Below are 21,813 nucleotides of genomic sequence, written 5' to 3'. Positions count from 1 at the left end.
TTGACTTTTCTGTCTGGCGCCACTGGCTCAGGTGTAGTATCAACTATCCCTCTTGTGGCTCCATTGCCAATATCTATGAGGAGAGGCACGAAGTTTGGGGATTGGCGGTAGCGTCGTGACAAGAGGTGGTCACGAGGTCCAAGCAGCCAAAGCTACGAACTGCACAAGGAGGGCCTGAGCAAAGCGAAGATACTGGATTACCGTATTTACTCGAATCTAAGCCGCACTTTTTTTCCGGTTTTTGTAATCCAAAAAACCACCTGCGGCTTAGAATCGAGAGCACAGTAAGCGGAAGTTCTGAAAAATGTTGGTAGGTGCTGCCACAACTAACTTCTGTCGTCGAATATATGTAGCGCTACACAGGCATGCTTTGCAGGCACAAAGATCAATACTGGCGCCAAAACCTCTGCGTCAGTAAATAAATTTAAAAAAAGGTGGAAGACAAGATTTTTTCCGCCCCGAGACTGGCTAGACTGTTTGGGATGTTTGTCAATATGGCCAACTCTACGTTCTGAATTTTTTCCTACCTGTGACAAGTGATGGTTGCTAATAGGAACTTTTATGAGTTGTGTGTCACATGCAGTATTCTCTTCACCATAAGAATAATACGAATGTAAACATTTTGCCATGTATTCTTTCGTGTTTGCTGCTATCTCATTTAAATGCTGTCTGCCTATTAAACTATGAAACTAGAGTGAGACAACAGCAAACGCGAAAGAATATACATATCATGTTATGTTTATATTTGTACTATTCGTATGCCGAATAGAGATACAGTCAGAAATGAAGCATGGCTACTGACTAGATTTTTAAATCTAAGATGACTCTAATTTCTATGTAGAATGTAATGTACTAAAGAGGCATCTGCAAAGATTTTCAAATGGAGAAAATTTTTCGCTAAATTCTCATTCACATCTTCTATCATACAAAGTCTATCATTTGGTTCTTGTTTATCATTATCAAAGAAAGCAGCAGTGTAAGTAACAACAAATAGCAGTCTCTTGCCATTGTTTCGCTAATGAGACAATTCCTCTCTTTTTTTATTGTAAGCGGCGGTAGCGCGTACAAAAGCAAGCCATGCTGCAAGTGGCGACAGGCCATAAACAGGCACTATCAGAATGCGACAAACAATGCATGACACAGTACAGTAATACATTTTCAGTTTAGAGCTTCAGCTATAACAAAGAGAATGGCACTTACCAGATCAAAGAAAAATAAGCAATCAATTCAAACCAGACGAAGCACGCGAAAAAGGAAGGGTAGCCGTTTAAATACGGGCGGAGCGCCTGACCATAGCAATGGCTACCTGGTAAAGCTTAACTGCTAAGCTTACGACTCGAACCAAACTACTGTAGCTGTATCGTCATTCATTCGACCTAAATTGTGTCTCATATTACAATGGACCAACTTTGTTTCGATCTGGAGGTGCGGTGTAAAACTTTTCTCTCCCCTTGAATTTCAAGTCTCAAATTTCAGGTGCAGCTTAGATTTGGGAATTTTTTTCCCTTGATTTCAAGTCTCATTTTTCAGGTGCAGCTTAGATTCGAGTAAATACAGTACTTCACTGGGGTCAGCATTGACTACAAGCAGCAGGTCGACATCCCGTCGGTTGGTTGTCAACGTTCCAGTCGGATGACCGCTCGTGGCCTGGCTGCCCTCTTCTACCTGGCTTTATTCAGCAGCACTCAGTAACCACTGTGATGCACCATGGATCCATGGAACTGCTTACTGATAAAGGGGAGTATTCTGTAAATCCTCGTGGTGATATGTGTCATTGTCTACATACCCTCATTATTATTTTCTGGTTTGTACCTGATCCTTAGAGTTTTACTCGATCAGCTCTTTGGTCATAAATATAGGCCGTTGTATTGTACTTAGACACTAGTTGTTGTTTGAATATTTGTCCCGCTATTATATTGCCTTTCTTTTCTGGTTTGTACCCAATCATTAATGTTCTAATGAATCAGCTCTTGGTTGTAAATACAGCCAGAACAATTGTACTAAGGCACAGGTTGCCATTAAACAAAAGAGAAACCTTGTGGTTAGATATAGATGTTAACTGGTTCAATTTTTTGATTGTAATTGTATTTCTCAGTCATTAGTAATAATGTGGACAACCTGTTGTACTAAGCTGTTCACTGCTGTGTTTGAAAGACTGGGTCATTATTGGTGTATTTTAGCTGGATCTTGTAGTTCCACCAAGTGAGTTCTCTTATAATAAGTGTTCACAAGTTATGTTTTAAGACGTCCCTTCAGAGCAGTCTTAATAACTGACAATCAGTTTAACTTTGAAACTATTAACAGCCAATTGTCGCCAGAGCTTTAGTCAAAATAAAATTGTCAGAAGGGATGGGTTGGGATCCAGTCGCACCTTGGTTGCCGATTGAAATGAAGAGTTTGGTTGCTTTTAAGTAAGCCTTATCATTTTCATATTGTTTCCTTATCTGTTTAACCTTTAAGGACAGCTTGCAAATTAAAAATTAAGTCATCTGTTTTGAGTAATTAAATCACTCATCATCTATGGTACTTATGTAGTTTTCATGTGTTGGAGAAGGGAATTTAATAAGACAGACTGTGTCCAGCATGGTAGTAAATGCCACTGTTTCACCCGATAATGGGTGTGCTGCAGGTCCAGCCATCTTGTAATCATTGTCATATTGTTTGCTGTTTTACAATACAGCACTTCAGATTTCTTTTGTAAAAGCTTATTCAGCTTAATGTTCAAGGTCAAAAGAATTTTGCAAATTTGTTCATTTTGTTAAAGAAAATTTTATAGTTATATATTGTTAAATAAACAGGTTGTGTGAAAAGACAGTTATATTGGTGTGTCCTCCTTTCCACATTTTCCTCAATTCCAGTAAGTACCATGTATCACTTCTATCTGAGGTGTACCTCTTTAAGGCCCTTGTCACACTGTTAGAGGTAAGCAAATCAAATAAGGATCACCACTTTCCATCTCACAGCTATTGGCATGGTGGAATGCCTGCACCAACAACAGAAATCAGAACTTTGATGTGACGCAACAGACAAGTGGACAGAAACTATGCACATGAACAGTTTTCAAGCCTGACCTCCAAGCCACAGTGGCAATGTTGTTGTACAGCCAATCATTACATCTGCCTGGAGAGTTCATCCATGACATGGGAGATGAAACCATCGCAGCATCAGGCTTTGGAACCAAGAAGTGATCCCACATATGTCAGTTTCGTCTAGTACAACCTCAGGAACAAACAGGATGCAGCATGTTTGTCTTTGCAGATTTAGCCACCCATTCACATGTGCTATTACATAATGATGTGGTATGCAGACTGCTGCAACACCCTTGTGAAGGTACATATACAGTCATTGGTTGAAATGACAACAATTTTAAGATCGACATCCATGGTGTTCCTATCATGGTTGTGCTTGACCACATCAAACTGGCATTTTTAGATTCACAGCCAACAGAAAAGTACTGACACCAAGAGATGTGAAGAAGGGAGAGGCAGTAACTAAAGATGTAGAGGAGTCTCGACAAACATTGAATGCTGCCAAGCAGGAAACATCAACATGCGCTACCACCGCACAGCTAGAACAACACACCAATTGTAATGTGTAGTGACTCCTGCTACATACATTCTGTGGTACAAAGGTGTAGACTGTATGAGAGGTCCATGGTTCTATCCCACATTCTGTTTATTCTTTGTTTTTGATTATATAGTTATTCGTCTCATTGGAACTGAATGTCATGGAAACTGCATACTTCTGTTTAATTAATTTATATGTGGAAATAAATCTATTCACGAGACAACAACAAGACTAACAATACATTGCAGGTTCAAGTATTATTGTGGAATCAATTGTAATGATGTTGTAGAATGTGATGTAATCACACAGTATATATCAGATGCGTGTATTTGAACTGCTATCCTAAAATTGTCCAATCCGGATCTGAAAAGACTTTTTTTTATTGTACAGTCTCAAAGTGTTGTGAACACACCTGAAGTTGATTTTGAGGCTTCATCTATTTCCCTTGTTCACAGTGCTCTGAGATCATGACTGTCATGTTGTAGAGCATTCTCTGTTTAGTGTCCTTGTTAGCAGACATCACGATGGAGGCAGATGAGCTTGCATGGATAGCGCATCGGAGTAGGTTGGAAACCTACCATGGAGGGCACACATGTTGTATAGTAAGGACAGACCTGCTGATGATAGTGTTTGGTTGAGGGTAGCAGTAAACAGGGTGGACCAGTATTCTTGCAGCTTTCAACTAGGAATGGCAGTTGGTAATACGGGTTTCTTCCACATTAGTTCCACCTGGCTGTTAAAACTGCTCAAAATAACTGGTTTCTCAAATAACAAATCTCTGATTTTTTATTCTTATAGTTTTCTGTAATAAACATAGAAATGGAACATGGGTTGAAAAATTTTGACTCAGTCAGTCTCAGATACACAGGACCAAAATTGTATATTAAATAGGTAAATAAAAGAAATGTGAATCTTAATCTGTCCACCATTCGCTGATTTTCCCAAAAAGTGATAAGGGGCTGAATACTACAAAAAATCACTAGTATCTGATACTAATGTTTTGAAACTCAGTTCAAAAATCATGTTATAAATGGGCATCATACCACTATTTGAGCATTATGAATAGTCAGTGCTAAACTGAGCATGAAGAATTCTATTTTTCATGTTAATTTGTCTGTTTTCAAGGACTACAAACAGAGAAAGGTATGTATATTATGTTAACACAGGCAGTAGATCAACGACTTTATATTTTCACTGTACTCCATGATGAATTGTTGTGAAATTATTCATTTATTATTTTTACTATATTTTCCTTCCTCTGTCATTATTTTATAGAAGTGGCATACAAACCTTTCATCTTTTAAAGCAAATGAAGCATTGTATTTCATTGCTATGAAACTTTGTAAAAATATTTCCAGACTAGATTTAGTGTCATTCTGCAGTACAGTGATGTCTGGTGACGACAGAGAGAAACCACCCTTTAGACCAAGTAGGGGCATGTCTACCTTAAGTCATGATCACTGTGACTGGTAAATTATTGTCTCAGCAATGCTGTACCTATTTTTATACCATGTGTCTGTTGCTCATTTCTGTTGGTATTGTTATTAAAATAGCACTGCTTTTCCCATTTTCTATGATACTGCAAACCAATGCATACCGAAAAATACTGGTTATTTACAACTAAAATACCAATATTGAATTCAACCAGTTAATTTTTCCCATCCCTACAATCCGTGATCGTAGACTTCACCTTGGGCTTCGTGCTGAGTGTTGTGGTTGTGTGCTTAGTCAGCAGCCACCTGCACTAGCCATGTGCTGAGTTAATTGCCGTGCATGTCTCTGTGTGGGTTCCGATGCTCTGCTTCCTATTGATTGACTCACACAGCAAGTTCATTTCTTCTCATGAGGTTTTGTGCCCCATTTTTTATCTACCTACCTTCAACATGTGAAGTACATGCACCAATAATGTAGAGTAGCGATGTTGTCATGCCTACACAGTTACTAAGTGGTGATGAAAGATGATCTTATGCATGTGATGCTCCCATTTTCTTGTTGCCTTTTGCCTAGTATTAATTTTGGGCCACCATGCAACATTGCAACACCAGCAACCCTGGCAGGAGCAGTTCCACCTACAGAAAGAGCAGCTGCAGCACGGGAAGGAGCAGATGTAGGTGCTGACAAACCAGAATGCAGAGTTGCTTCACACTCTTGTCCTGTCAACAGAGTCAGGCCCCATTGCACAGTTCTCTTTATTGGCATAAAACTTACAAGATGCAACAGTTCTACTAAAGGGACTGCCTACCTTATGCTGTCTGTGCTCTTTAGGAGTAATGCTGTGTGGTGTGGGATCCTTACCAGATACGATTAACGGAGTACATTGTGAAAACTCAAAGAAAAGCAGCACATTTTGTATTATCAATGAACAGGGGAGAGAGTGTCCTGGACATGATATGAGATTTGGGGTTAACATAATTAAAACAAAAATGTTTTTTGCTGCACTGAGATCTTATGAAATTTTGATCACCAACTTCCTCCTCTGAATTTGAAAATATTTTGTTGACACCAACCTACATAGGGAGAAATGATCAGCATAATAAAATAAGGGATATGAGGGTTCACATGGACATATATAGGTGTTCAATTTTCGTGCACACTGTTTGAGAGTGGAATGAAAGAGAATTATTGTGAAGGTGGTTCGATGAACCCTCTGCCAGGTGCTTAAGTGTGATTTGGAGAGTGTCAATGCAGATGTCGATGTAGGTGTAAGGTGTATCATCAGCCAGTTGATAAGGCTGTCTTGTTTTCCAGCAGTGAAGGTTTAAACAAAGTTGTCCAGAATTTGAAGGCCCCCCCCCCCCCCCTCCGAAACTGAAGAACTCCCCTTTGCGAGCTTTGTCAGTTGCTTACACAGTATTTCAAACAAACCTATATGGTGGAGGCAAGGCTGTAGTTTAACCAACACCAAAAGCACCCGGGCCATTCATATGCACCCTGAATAGCCAATTTGCAGGGCCTCTTGCACAAATGTCAATTTGAGTGTCCCAAATGTGCTACCTCTTAAGCCAACTCCCTAAACTGGGAATTGACTGTCCTGTTAGTTCCTAATCTCGAGGTACAGACTAGTGTGTTCACCTTATCTGACCCTTATTTAGCTGACGCTGCTGATTTGCACGAGCTTACGGCAGTGACAAATGTCATACTTTCTGATAACTGGCATGTGGCTCAATTAGGCATGCACTGTAAACAGATCCCGGTGCCCTTTGGGGTACCTCGCTTACCAATGAGTTGCAGTGTGTTGCCACCATTGAAAAAACTGGTTGCAGATATGTCGTGGTGCTGCCTGTCTTCACCTGTGCCGAGCTTGAAGGGTTTGTGTGTCTCGCAGCTTCGTAATTCCTGCCCATGGCAGTTTTCAGGTCTTCAACGTCACTCTTCTACAGTTCATTCTGATCTGGCTATCATTGTTGCATGTTTGCTGAGACTGTGTGCTCGTGGGAGCCATGTATGGTGATTGCCATTAGATAAGACATCTGACAACTGTTTATGACAGTCAGTGGGCTGCGAATCAGTTGTTGGACACCCTGGCATTTTTCCTAGACTCTTCTGGTGCTGTCTCCACTGCTCCACCTATTTCACCTACGTGCACTTTGCAGATGTTGGTAGTGGATGGGCAACTGGTCGTATTTCAAGCAGACGTTATTAATTTAGATACATACAGGGTCTTGGTGTGCCTGGAGTTGCAGTGGCCACTGTCAGGTTGTGTCTTGTAATAAACAGTGCATTCCTTTGTGAGGGCAATTCTCTGTCTCCGTGCATTACAAGGATGTGGAACAGCAACTTTCCCCATTAGTGGTCAAATCACAAATGGGGAAAGTATTATGTTCAGTTTATTTCTCAGGCCACAAACATCTGCCAGCCTCTTAACTGTCTTCACCAAAAGGCTGTTAAGTCTCTCAGGCCCGCATAATGTCAATGGATTTCTCAATCTCTCAAATAGTATTTGTGCCCTGCTCCCTGCCTGGCTTGCTTTATACCAATAAACTCTTAACACTGAATGTGATGATCCCAGTGTAGCATTGGTGCCATCCTGCCCTATTTGAATCCGGATGGCACCAAACAGCCCACGGGGGTTCCACATCAAAGATACTTTCTGCTGCATAGTGTAATTATTTACAGGTGGAAAAGAAGAGGCTAGCTATTATCTTTGGCATTAAGAAGTTTCACATCTTCCTTTATGGTGCAAGGTTCCTTCCTCCTCATCACTGACCCAAAGTTGTTGGTTTCCATATTTGGCCCTCATTCCAACTGCCTGATAGGACTGCCCACCAAATGCAGCAGTGGACCCCCATCCTCAGTAACTATAGTTATTCCATTCATTACCAATCCACCAACCAGCACACAAAAACTAATGCACTACCTCAGCTACTGGTGGGGCCCAATCTCGAGTTTGATCAGTAGCAGGCCCTCTTGTTCACGTTGGACAATGCCTTGCAACAAACCACACTAGATTTTCCTTTAACAGGACGCGAAGTCATGATCGCTATGGCTGCTGGCCAATGTTTCCAGAAAACCATTTCAGCTGTCCAGTTGAGTTCATCAGAGAGCATATCTTTGGGTGCAGATCAGGAATGGCATACATTTTTCCTCCTATGTGATCAGCTCACAGCTGTCAAGGGGGTTCTCATGCTTGACACAGAGGAGCAAAGTTGCTGTGTGGTCATTCCCCCCGGTGTTGCATCCTCGCATACTACAGTTGCTGCATGTAACGCACAGGGTATGACTCTTATGAAGGCGTTGGCCGCTGTCGAACATCTGGTGTGGGCTTGCAAGACCCATGCACAGAACCAGGCTGCACCACTGTGCCAGTTTCTCTCCTCGGCCTGTCCTGGAGTGCCTCCAGGACAGAGTGCACATTGATTTTCCGGGTCCGTTTATGGTCAGAATGCTGTTGTTCGTGGTCAATGATTGTCCAATTTCCTGTACACAGCCAAGCTGCCCTCCAAGTTGTCGACTACCACACTGGCAAGTAATTGGTTATTCTTGCCACTGAGGGATCCCCTAGGATAATAGTAGGTAATTTGCGTCATGTGAGTTTGAAGACTTTCGATTCTGCAGTGATATGCAGCATCTGACTACTGGCCAGTTTCATCTGGCTTCTAACTTTGAGGTGGAGCACTTCATGTGTACATTCAAGAAGAAGTCTGTGTCTGCCTCTTCCCGTAATGATAAATTGTCAAGTTTTCTGGATACATATCATATGATGCTAGCCGACAGGTGCACTCCCAAGAAATATTTGCATGGGTGCCAGCTGCAGAGTCTCCTGGATTTGTTGCTCCCTGAGTTGCCCTCCACAGACCACCGTTTTTCTCTCATGGGGCTGCAGTTTGGGCCTGGTCCTTTGGCCGGCAGCAGGGATGCGTGCCAGGTGTCGTGAGCCACAAAGGTTGGCAGTTGTTTGTGGTGAATGCTGGTGGGGGCTAGCTGACTTGGCATGCAAATTGGTTGTGCCCGCATCCTGTTAGGACACTGCAGCTTTGAGATTCCAGTCAGCTGAGCAGCAGGGTTGATCACAATGCTGTTCCAGCACTTGCAGAGACGCACTTCCCTGTTGCCGCTCCCTCCATCATCCTCCCATTGCTTGTGACCTTGGCCCTCAGCGAGGCTTGTGCCTCCACCTGTTGAGGTGTAGCACATGGATTTTAACCCATCTCCTTTTCCTTCCACTTCATTCTCCTCTTCATAGGTAGAGGTGGCCTCGTCCCCACTGCAGCTGGTGAACCTGTGTTGCTGCAGACTCCATGTTCTTCCACCTCTCTTGTGACTTGCATCTGTGGTTGGTCGGCTGCATGACTCTTCAGACCTTCTCAAGTTCTGTGCTGGAGGCCGTGAACAAAGCCTGTACATTTTTGGCACTACATGAGCTTCCTAGGGGGGAGGGATTTAGTATCCCCTCTAGTGAACACTGCTATGGAAACAGATGAGCTGGCAAGGGTAGCATAGCAAAGTAGATCAGAAACCTGCCATGGAGGGTGCACATGTCACATAGTATGGGCAGATCCACTGATAGAAGTGTTTACTTGCAGGTGACAGTAAGTGGAGTGGGCCAGTGCTCACACTGCACTTCGTGCTGAGTGTTGTTGTCATGTGCTTTGTTGTTAGCCACCAGTCATGTGCTGAGTTTATTGCCACACACGCCTCCATGTGGGCTCAGATGCTCTGCTTCCCACAGACTGACTTGCACAGCGAGTTCGTCTCCTCTCATACTGCTCTGTTCCCTGGTTGTCACGATTGTGAAGATATTAAATCTGCAACAGGATAGTATGTCTTGCTAATACACATCCTCTGTCAATGCTCATTCATCATTACTGATAACTTGGTAGTAGTTCTACCAATGTAGAAGGCTGAACAGTGCTTACATAATGGATGGTACAGGACATGTATCATTTCACAGTTGCTCTCCCTTTCATATTACCTAATTTGCCAATTACACAGCTGGTGTGGGTGGCAGTAGGTGGGTGTATTGGGAAGTCCTACATCAGGAATGAGAAGCAGGGAAATGGTTGTAAAAGGATCATAGGTCTGACCAGGATATTGCAGAGATTGGGAGGGGGCGACGAAAATCTGTTACACTGTTCTAGATGAGACAGGCAAAATATAAGACCGAATGAACCTCATTTCAAGACATGATTTTAGGAATACATATAGGAAGTTATAGGTCTGCTAAAGTAGCTGATGAATGCAGTCAAGACCAGGATAATATTGAGTAACAAGAAAGGTACTCCTAAGTTGTCTTTTAGAGGGCTCAGCAGTACAGAACCGGAAATCTGCATTTGAACAACACTGGTGAGATAATTATATACAGTGCACTTGGGAAGGTTGAAAGTAGCAGTTATATCACTTAGCTGTCGGACCTTACCCATGTGTCAAATAAACTTAGGCAAAAAAACTTAGTCTAGTTAATTATCTGCATACACTTACTATAAAGTGAAATTAATGTGTTTGTGTTATACATAATACCTCCATCATAACATACAAAATTACCTGAAAATGAACCGATATAAAAGCAAAGGCTCTCAGGCTGTGCACCCTGTATACTTGTTCTGGCCCCAGCTGTGCGTGGCCTCCAAGAACTTAAGAGATCAAGTGCATGTTCATCACCTGCCACTGCTGCTTTTGCTAGTCCACTGTGAAAAGAAGATGATCCAAAAATGTTACACAATGACTGAATTCAATTTGTACACAGTAAGTTCTTTCTTTTTGCTACTTTATAAATTCATGAAATATACTCCTGTAAATGATCAATTATGCCTTGTTTTACGCCCAGTCTATTTAAGGATGGAATGCTGAATCAAATACATGGGTGGGTCCATATTCTCCACAGAACCTAACAGCTACTACTACTGTTGTCATTGTCTTTAAAATAAAATTAAAAAGATAATGGATCCATTAAAAATTAGTGTTGTTGGTGGATGCATTTTTGCATTGCCACGAGTCTCTGAGAGGGGGGGGGGGAATGATTTCCGCCATTCCTTAGTTGCTTCAAAATTAATGAAGGTATGTTCTGTCTTTGCAGCTAAATGAAAGGCAGTTTGTTTTTTTGGCACACACACTCCACTTATTTTACTAATGAAGCATATTCAGTGGTCTGTAATACATGTTTGTTTTTATACACAGATCAGCCAGAACATTATGACCATCAACATACTATCAATATAAACCCATCCAGATGATAGCAGTGTCATCTGGTGAGAAATGATCAGACACATGCATGGTGCATGCAGTATCAGTGAGCATGCTATCTGTGAGTAGAATGGGGAAAGCGAGCAATTTACCCGAGTGTGACCGAGAGCAGATTGTGATGGCCTGGAGGTTCGGCACAAGCATTTCAGAAACTGCATGACTTTTAGGATGTTCAAGGAGTGTTGTGGTGAGTGTTTTCAATACATAGTGAAACCACTTCTAGACATCATGGGGATGGGCAGCCACCCTTCATTACAGATGTCGGACGTCATAGACTGGGCAGACTGCTAAAACAGGACAGGCAGCAAACTGTAGCAGGACTAACATCAGACTTTAATGTTGGGCATAGTAAAAGTGTGTCTAAACAGACAGTGCACTGAACACTCTTTACACTGGGCTTCCACAGCTGATGCTTGATGCATTTACCAATGTTAACATCACAACATCAGCAACTGAGACTGAAATGGGCAAGTGACCATTGGCACTGGACATTACCGCAATGGCAGAGCACTGCATGGTCTGATGAGTCCCAATACCTTCTTCATCAAGGCAATGGGAGGGCACTAATGCGTTGTCTTCCACAGGAACAGCTCCTGGACCCATGTACTGCAGGACAGAGACAAGCTGGCAGCACTTCTATTATGTTCTGGGGAACACTTACATGGGCACTCACATGGGCATCTATTGGTCCACTGGAGCTCGTGCAAAACACTGTGACAGCCAAGGAGTATCATACACTGGTTGAAGATCATGTACAGCACTTCATGACGAATATATTTCCCAATGGCAGTGGCATTTTTCAATGAGATAATGTGCCATGTCACAAGGCCAGGAGTGTGGTGGAGTGGTTTGAGGAATTTGACCACTCATGGATACCTGCACCATCCATGGTTTGTTTCGTTGTGTTATACTGTGTTCTATGTACCTCTCTTCTCTCTTCTCTCTTCCTCTTCCCCTCCCCTTTCCAAGCAGGCATTTTCCCTCTGTCTGTGTGTGTGCCCCGCCCCCCCCCCTCTCTCTCTTCCTCTGCTCTCCCCTCTTTTCAACCCCTCTCCCTTTTTCCCTCTTCATCTTCAGCTTTCTCTCCTTTTTCCCTTGTCACCATTTTATCCCAACAGCTCTCCCCTCCTCCCCCTTCCTACATCTCTTTTTTGTTGTACCCTCTGTACTCCTTTCATCTCATGTGGCTGCAGAGTCATCTGTCCAAAGACCTGCCTCTTTCCTGCTACCCCCATATTGAGTCCTTCCCTACACCCTCCTCACCTTCATCAGCTCAGTCAACAGCTGTCAGTAATCAAGTATCAATAATTAGTCTTGCCACGGCCATAAGAGTATGACTTTTGGTGTACTATAGCTATAAAAAGAGCTAGTGCCTGAAAGGTAGAGTGAATGCTGTTTACTGTTATGTGTTTCTGTGTTCCACACATCAATCCACTGTAAGTAAGTGGTTGCTTTTTCCTTATTTTATGAATGAAAAATATTGTCCATTTTGCAGAGAACTACATGTTTCAAATTAAAAAGTGCATGTACAACTTGTCTATTTTATTAAAGTTTCTGCTGTTGATGTGATGCACTTGTTTAGCTCGTATTACTTGAATTATAGTGCTGCATATGAGTTTTGTATGGCTTGTTACAAGTTTATACACACAAAACACCTTTTTAACATGCTCAGAAGTATTTTCCTTCTCTTGTAAAATCTAGCTCGTCTCACGAACTTTCCATGTCAATATATCAATTGTTTCTCATATTACTTTACTGACATAGTAATTGCAGTAGCCACCAGAAGGATTGCGGGCGTCGCACATTGGCACGGCACGTCACGGACGGTAGTTGCTGCAAGTAGAGTCCCGTCCACCAGAGGGCACGCGAGAATTCGGACGCGACCTCTGATGGCGTAACAACAACAACAACAACAACTACTCAGGCGGCACGGGCCGTGCCCAGTCAGTTAACATCGGGCATGCCTAGGACACTGTCCCGGTCTACGTTAAGTGAAGTGCGACGTAAACATGAACAGTGTTACTACACAATTGGCAATTAGTAAGGTCGTTCTTTCACGTGTTGCGTCATTGTTCCAGTTTCGCAGCTTCTCCACGGCATGGAGGATTTAGTGCGGGTTTTGGTTGAGCAGCAGATGGAGCTCAAGGCCACCATGAAACAAGTGCTTCCGGCGTTGCTCTCCACGCAGTATGCTCCAGCGCCGTTCCCTCCTCCCTTTCCCCCGTATGACGAGATGGAGGAGGATTGGGACGCATATGAACATCGCCTTCGGCAGCATTTCCAGGCGTTTCATGTTGCCGATGGGGAGGTATGTCGTGCTCTCTTCTTGTCTCGGATATCTCTCTTGCTGTATCAAGTTTTGTGGCAGCTAGCGTCGTTGCAGGAACCCTCGTCCTTGTCTTTTGACGCATTGTGTTCATTGCTGTCTTTATATTATTGCCACCGCACGCATGTTGTGGCGGCTAGGGTCAAGTTCTATCAATGCAAGAAACAGCCCCATCAGTCTTACCGGGCGCTACCCTGCATGGTCTTAGTCGCAAGTGTCATTTTGTCACGGAGCAGTCGCGAGAGTCATATGCCCACGTCCGGCAATGGGCCCTGCGTTGGAAGACTCTTCCCTTGAGGAAGTCCTGTCCATTGCTCAATCGTATGAAGTCTCTCACGCCGCAGGTCAACAGCTGGAAGCATGGTGCTACGTTGCGGCGGTTCAGGGCGGCGCGGCCACATCCACTGTGTCCATGCTGGACGACGTGTGAGCGGTACAATCCGGCCATTACGGCAGCTTCCGCACGGCGCATAAACAGAATTCCGGCTGCCGGCCCCTGTTGCCGTCCTGTGCATCATGCTATATACATCACGATCGGTCAGAGTGCCCCCAGCGTTGGGCCATTTGTCGCAAATGTAATAAAAAAGGTCACATTGCTAAAGTTTGCCGCTCAACCACAATAGAATGGAAGGAAGCAGGTACAGAGGACATGGACGTTGACATTCAGAAAGTTTCATCAGGCCAGGCTCCCGACGCATCGGCACGCAAACTCTTTATCGAGGTGTCAGTTCGGTCGCGCCGGTTACAACTGCAAGTAGATACGGGCGTGGCAGTTTCGTTGTTAAACGCACAAACTTATTCCGACCTTGGATCGCCCCCGTTGGCACCAGTTTACCGGCGTCTACGCGGTTATGGTGAACAGTTCATTTCCCTACTGGGTCAATTCACCACCGACATGACTTACAAATCAGTCACTCGGCCTATTACTTTTATTGTTGTCAGTTATGCGAGCTCCGCTAACCTTTTTGGCCTGGATGCCTTTCAAGCTTTCGGTTCTTCTATCGCTGACACCATACAGTTGGTCTCTGAACACGTTCCCTATCAATCATTGGAATCTTTGATCTCAGACTTTCCAGATGTCTTTGAGGAGGGCCTGGGGCATGTTTCAGATTTTGAGGCTCACTTAACGTTGAAGGCGTCGGCTCGCCCGCATTTGCTACGCACGCGGCAGATCCCCTTGGCTCTCCGCCCTCAGGTAAAGGAAGAGCTAGACCGGCTGACAGCCCTAGGGGTCGTCTTCCCATTTCTTCTAGTGAGTGGGCTTCGCCTCTCGTTATTGTAAGGAAAATTACATCTTTGCGGCTATTTCAAGGCCACCATTAATTCCCAATTGGTGGTGGACACCCATCCTTTGCCTCGTGCTGACGAATTGTTCTCCGCCGTGCCGATGTGCGACGCCCGCAATCCTTCTGGTGGCTACTGCAGTAATGAACTGTACCATACTTATACACACATTCACTCTTGTTCCTAAAAGAATCCTTACATAGAACTGACATGATGGAACACTACCCATAAACTAATTTCAAGTGTCTTTTGTGAACTGTCGTCTTAAAAGCAAGTTACATTTTTCTAATAAAACAGTATACCTTGCTTGCATCACAAACAAAATTTATTCTGACAATGATATAGTTTATGACTAAGATAAAGTTACTGCTTGCAAAAGTACTGTCCTGAAACAAGAGTGACTTCCTAAAATGGTGCAACACGAAACTAGTTGCTGAAAGAAGAAGATAATGTTGTTATCAACACAGACAAATATCCTCAACTGATTTAAAAAATGATACAAGGATTATGCAGAAGGCATTTCAACAATAGATGGTGAATACAAGACAGAACAATTATAGGCCTTTGCTTGTGGAAGTCCATCCAATGACAGTTTAATTACTTTAAGTCTGATACAGACTCTTCACTCTTTGAAGCATGTCAGAAATACTGCCACAATGATTACATGTAACATATAAATGTCAATCTATGTATTACAAAATGCAATAGTTTTATATGAAACACCTTGTGAGTGTGGCTCTTCTGAACATTCAGTTCTAATTTTCCATATAGGTATAGCCATAATTTAATCAACCGCTTTCTGAAGATCATTTATGGTATATATTTTGGACGAGGAAGTGCAATAGACCAATTCTGGTGACATATCATCCAACAGAGGAAACAACTGAAATCACTTGCACAATAGTAGTTTAATGCCTTTAATTTCACAAACAAAAGTCTAGATTGTTAGAGAAAATGTCATTAACTAGAACATTATAAGTTTCATATTTTTAAAATGGGCTTCATATGTGCTTACAGTTTTACTTTTTGAAGACTTACAGTACCAAGTGAATGTAAAGTCAGCAGAATTTGGTACATACGTGATGTCAACACCTGGGGCCGGACGCCGAAAAGTGACATGGCCCAAAGGCTCTCGCATTTCTACATGGAAAACGGACAACAACTGGCCTCGTGAGTCCATTTTCCAGCCCAATAATGCACCAGCCTGAGCAAAAAAAGTTACCGGTGAAAATAGTAAAACACTCACCAAATCAAGGCTTTGCAGATATTAAATACTCAATTAAATTTTTCTTCATGAATAGAAATAACAATAACAATTATCCTGAGTGAGATATTTTTAGCCTTTAATAAAGTGTCATAGCAATTAACATTTGTGAAAAAATTAAAACTGTGTGCCATACTGGAACTTGAACTTGGATCTATGCCTTCTGCTGCCAGTTTCTGTGGATAGTAGGTGACCTGGTTTGAACCCCGGTCTAGCATAGACCATGCAGGGTGGTGCAATGATGAGACACTGGTCTTGTATTCAGAGGGATGGTAGTTCAGTCTCTGCCCCATCATCCAGATTTAAGTTTTCTGTGATTTTTCTGAAATGCTTACAGCAAATGTCAGAATAGTTTCTTTGAAAGGGCTTACAGTATATGACATCTTTCCCCAGGCATATTTAATCAAAACTTGTGCTACACATCTAATGTAATGACCTCACTCTCAATGAGGCATTAAATCAAAAACCTTACTTCTTTAATTTTCAGTCTGGTATAGAGATTGAACCTGTCACAAATATTTGTTACAGTTAACTTTAGTTAATACCATAACATTTATATTGGAAGCACAAGCTATTTTAATAAGCAGTTGGGTTTACAATAATAATAACAATAATAATAATAATAATAATAATATTGTGATACAGGATCAAACAATAAAAACCAGACATTACAGCAAGCATATTATTAAAGATCCCAATACCACAACAGATAAATGCAGACTTTGCAAACAACAAATAGAAACAGTAGATCACATCACAAGCGAATGTACAATACTAGCAAATACAGAATACCCCAGAAGACATGACAATGTAGTAAAAATAATACATCAACAGCTTGCCTTACAACATAAACTTATAAAACAACACGTTCCCACATACAAGTATGCACCACAAAATGTGCTGGAGAATGAGGAATACAAATTATACTGGAACAGAACCATTATAACAGATAAAACAACCCCACATAACAAACCTGACATCATACTCACCAATAAAAAGAAGAAATTAACACAACTAATCGAAATATCCATACCCAATACAACAAATATACAGAAGAAAACAGGAGAAAAAATTGAAAAATACAGCCAAATGACTGAGGAAGTCAAGGACATGTGGCATCAGGATAAAGTTGACATTATACCAATTATACTATCAACTACAGGAGTCATACCACACAATATCCACCAGTACATCAAGGCAATACAGCTACATCCAAACTTATATATACAGCTACAGAAATCTGTAATTATTGATACATGTTCAATTACCCGAAAGTTCCTAAATGCAATGTAACATATACCGTACAGTTAAAAGGAAGTCACGCTTGATCAAGGTCCGCGTCACTTTCCATTTTTGACCAGACATAAAGTCTGAGAAAAGAAAGAATAATAATAATAATAAGACAATGATTATGGTAAAAATACAATTAAATTAAACTAAAATTATCTGTTCCTTGATAATTACAACAAGATTTATGATTCTACAGTTATTATATTTAGGTTTTAACAACAACTAAAGAAGCATTTAACACACAATATTTCTTAGGTAAGCCAATGAGTGTTATTTAGGTTACGTAAGATTTTGTTTGCGCCTGTGACCAGTGAGCAGATTCACTGCAGGATAGTGAGTTACTGTAATTATTAGCTTCTCTTAGCATGCTGATGCTGTTATGAGAGTTTGTGTTCACAAAATCCATCTTTGGCAAAATTCATCTGTGGCTAAAGAATCAGTCTACTAATCAAAGCTAGAAGCAAGGTAACATTAACCTTTGAAGATGCCAAGCACTTTTGCTGGCCAAATGTAGGCAACTTAACAGACATTAGGCTAATAGGTAAACATGCATCCTGAGGACAATAATTCAATTAAAAAATAGTGTGCATTCAGAGTTCAAGCAATTTCTCTGAGACCTAAAGTGCCCTACCAATAATGGGCCAGAAAACTCAGGTTACATCTATGTTACTCAGATGCATTTATGTGCTATAGCTAATAATAATTCACTATCCTGAATGCTGTGATATTCAGGTATTTCTTAATGTTGTTCCACCCTTCACTACACCTCGCTTTTCAGTTGCCTTTTTCATGTCTGAAATCCTAGTAATGACATGAAGCAGAGTTTCTTGTGTGTTTTTATAGGATGTGTGCTTTATGCTAAGCATCATTATGATGTAACTACCTCAACTCCCCTCAAATTATAGGTGTCCATTACTTTTATGAGCAGTGCAGTACATTTTATAATGTGAATGGCTTCTGTGTAACACGATGGGCAATTCAAATTTCAGCCACCTCCACCTTTGTGTGTGAAACATACATACTGTACTAAAACAAACAAAAAAGGCCAGCAGAATTGCTTCACATTAGACATTCAAGGACATCACTTTGCCTCCTACAGCTGGAAAACTCTAGCCATGAGCCCGATATACATTCAGAGAACAAAATCAAGTCTTCATTTGTGGGTATCGGCACCTTGTTGGTGCCTGGGAATCATTGCCAAGCTTCAGAGTACAGCTATTGCAGAGCTATGGCAGAGCTACAAACCAAAGGCTGGAATGGTAACAAATTAACCAGATCCACTCTCGAAGAGTTTATAAGGGAACAATTGACAGGAATGGGGGAAAGAAATACAGTTGAAGAAGAATGGGTAGCTCTGAGGGTTGAAGTAGTGAAGGCAGCAGAGGATCAAGTAGGTAAAAAGACGAGGGCTAGTAGAAATCCTTGGGTAACAGAAGAAATATTGCATTTAATTGATGAAAGGAGAAAATATAAAAATGCAGTAAATGAAGCAGGCAAAAAGGAATACAAACGTCTCAAAAATGAGATCGACAGGAAGTGCATAATGGCTAAGCAGGACAAATGTAAGGATGTAGAGGCTTATCTCACTAGGGGTAAGACAGATACTGCCTAAGGGAAAATTAAAGAGACCTTTGAAAAAAAAAAAAGAGTCATTTGTATGAATATCAAGAGCTCAGGTGGAAACCCAGTTGTAAGCAAAGAATGGAAAGCACAAAGATGCAAGGAGTATATAGAGGGTCTATACAAGGGCGATGTACTTGAGGACAATATTATGGAAATGGAAGAGGATGTAGATGAAGATGAAATGGGAGATATGATACTGCATGAAGAATTTGACAGAGTCGAAACAAGGCCCCGGGAGTAGACAACAATCCATTAGAACTACTGACGGCCTTGGGAGAGCCAGTCCTGACAAAACTCTACCATCTGGTGAGGAAGATGTATAAGACAGGCGAAATACCCTCAGACTTGAAGAAGAATATAATAATTCCAATCCCAAAGAAAGCAGGTGTTGACAGATGTGAAAATTACTGAACTATCAGTTTAACAAGTCACAGCAGCAAAATACTGACGCGAATTCTTTACAGATGAATGGAAAAACTGGTAGAAGCCGACCTTGGGGAAGATCAGTTTGGATCACATAGAAATGTTGGAACACGTGAGGCAATACTGACCCTACGACTTATCTTAGAAAATAGATTAAGGAAAGGCAAACCTACATTTCTAGCATTTGTAGACTTAGAGAAAACTTTTGACAATGTTGACTGGAATACTCTCTTTCAAATTCTAAAGGCGGCAGGGGTAAAATACAGAGAGCGAAAGGCTATTTACAATTTTTACAGAAACCAGATAGCAGTTATAAGAGTCGAGGGGCATGAAAGGAAAGCAGTGGTTGGGAAGGGAGTGGGACAGCGTTGTAATCTCTCCCCGGTGTAATTCAATCTGTATATTGAGCAAGCAATAAAGGAAACAAAAGAAAAATTCGGAGTAGGTGTTAAAATCCATGGAGAAGAAATAACAACTTTGAGGTTCGCCGATGACATTGTAATTCTGTCAGAGACAGCAAAGGACTTGGAAGAGCAGTTGAATGGAATGGACAGTGTCTTGAAAGGAGGGTATAAGATGAACATCAACAAAAGCAAAACAAGGATAATGGATTGTAGTCAAATTAAGTCAGGTGATGCTGAAGGAATTAGATTAGGAAATGAGACACTTAAAATAGTAAAGGATTTTTTGCTATTTGGGGAGCAAAATAACTGATGGCGGTCGAAGTAGGGAGGATATAAAATGTAGACTGGCACTGGCAAGGAAAACATTTCTGAAGAAGAGAAATTTGTTAACATCGAGTATAGATTTATGTATCAGGAAGTCATTTCTGAAAGTATTTGTATGGATTGTACCATGTATGGAAGTGAAACATGGACGATAAAAAGTTTGGACAAGAAGAGAGTAGAAGCTTTCGAAATGTGGTGCTACAGAAGAATGCTGAAAATTAGATGGGTAGATCACATAACTAATGAGTAGGTACTGAACAGAATTGGGGAGAAGAGGAGTTTGTGGCACAACTTGACAAGAAGAAGGGACCGGTTCGCAGGACATGTTCTGAGTCATCAAGGTATCTCAAATTTAGCATTGGAGGGCAGCGTCGAGGGTAAAAGTCGTAGGGGGAGACCAAGAGATGAATACACTAAGCAGATTCAGAAGGATGTAGGTTGCAGTAAGTACTGGGAGATGATGAAGCTTGCACAGGATAGAGTAGCATGGAGAGCTGCATCAAACCAGTCTCAGGACTGAAGACAACAACAACAACACATGCTGAGCCACCACTGCCACTGGACTATTTTGGAATGACTAATTTTGCTCATCTGGTCTCTGCTGAATTCATTGCCATCCTGCTTTACTAGGAATGTGACTCTATAACCAAGGCACAACCATAGGTGATATACTCAGAAAAATTTCCTTATGATATTTATACTACCCAGACTTCACAAGTCAATTACTTCTACTGCATTTATTTTCTTGAGGACTTAAATTTCTCCCACTTAAAAGGTTCCAGCAGTTTAAGTTGTATTCGTTTGATGGCCAGTAAATGCTGTAAATGTAAAATTGTTTACTTTTTCCTGTAGGTTACAGAAGAGAGGCAACAGCTGGGAAGAGAAGAAGCAGTTTTCTGCATTAGGAAACAGAAGAAAAATGTTAAATTTCAATGTTGAAAAAAATCCTACTACTGGAGCTAGCATAATTTCAGATTCTATGGAGTGTGATACAGAAAAACATGCAGTATACAGTTACTAATTCTGCAACTCCGAGACATGGTAGCACAACATGTCAATCTGGGAGACAAGAATAACCTTGGTTCAATCCCAGACCGCTGAGACTGTTGCATCAACTTAAGTGTGGGTTGCTTTGGAAGCTTCATTCATTTAACTGCATACTCACCATGGGTTACACTTTCCACAAATAACACTTTCATAACACATTTTGTGGGACTTAATTACACCAGCCAACATTCAAAAAAACAGAAGACATGGAATTGACCCAATAATTCCATTAACATGATCTGATGCTACATTTTGCGATTAAGAAAAGTATTAGCAACAGCATCAAACTTACAGTCATGTTGTTGTTGTGGCTTTCAGTCCGAATGAAGCTCTCCATGTTACTCTATCCTGTGCAAGCCTCTTCATCTACAAATAACTACTGCACCTACATTCTTCTGAACCTGCTTGCTGCAATCATCTCGTAATCTCCCTCTATGATTTTTACCCCCAGCATTTCCCTCCAAAACTAAATTAGTGATCCCTTGATGCCTCAAAATATGTCCTATTAACTGATCCCTTCTTTGGGACAAACTGTGCCACAAATTTCTTTTCTCCCCAGCCCTATTCAGTACCTCTTCATT

At 41.5% G+C, this 21,813-nt stretch overlaps 1 protein-coding gene across 2 annotated transcripts in view; it reads right to left on the bottom strand.

Annotated features, from left to right (window-relative positions):
* The window catches only part of LOC126323604 (intraflagellar transport protein 140 homolog), a 248,926-nt gene that overhangs the window by 204,807 nt on the left and 22,306 nt on the right, over window positions 1–21,813 (bottom strand). For both annotated transcript variants that reach the window (XM_049994696.1, XM_049994697.1), the window contains 2 exons: window positions 15,937–16,061; window positions 10,549–10,691 (listed from right to left, as the gene is read on the bottom strand). In XM_049994696.1, coding sequence (XP_049850653.1) covers window positions 10,549–10,691; window positions 15,937–16,061 — 268 coding nt within the window. The remainder of the gene's footprint in view (window positions 1–10,548; window positions 10,692–15,936; window positions 16,062–21,813) is intronic.

Source organism: Schistocerca gregaria, chromosome 2 (genome assembly GCF_023897955.1).
Source record: "Schistocerca gregaria isolate iqSchGreg1 chromosome 2, iqSchGreg1.2, whole genome shotgun sequence".
NCBI classification, from domain to species: Eukaryota; Metazoa; Arthropoda; class Insecta; order Orthoptera; family Acrididae; genus Schistocerca; species Schistocerca gregaria.
Note: the sequence above shows the minus strand (reverse complement) of the source record. Positions and strands in the feature narration are given on the sequence as shown.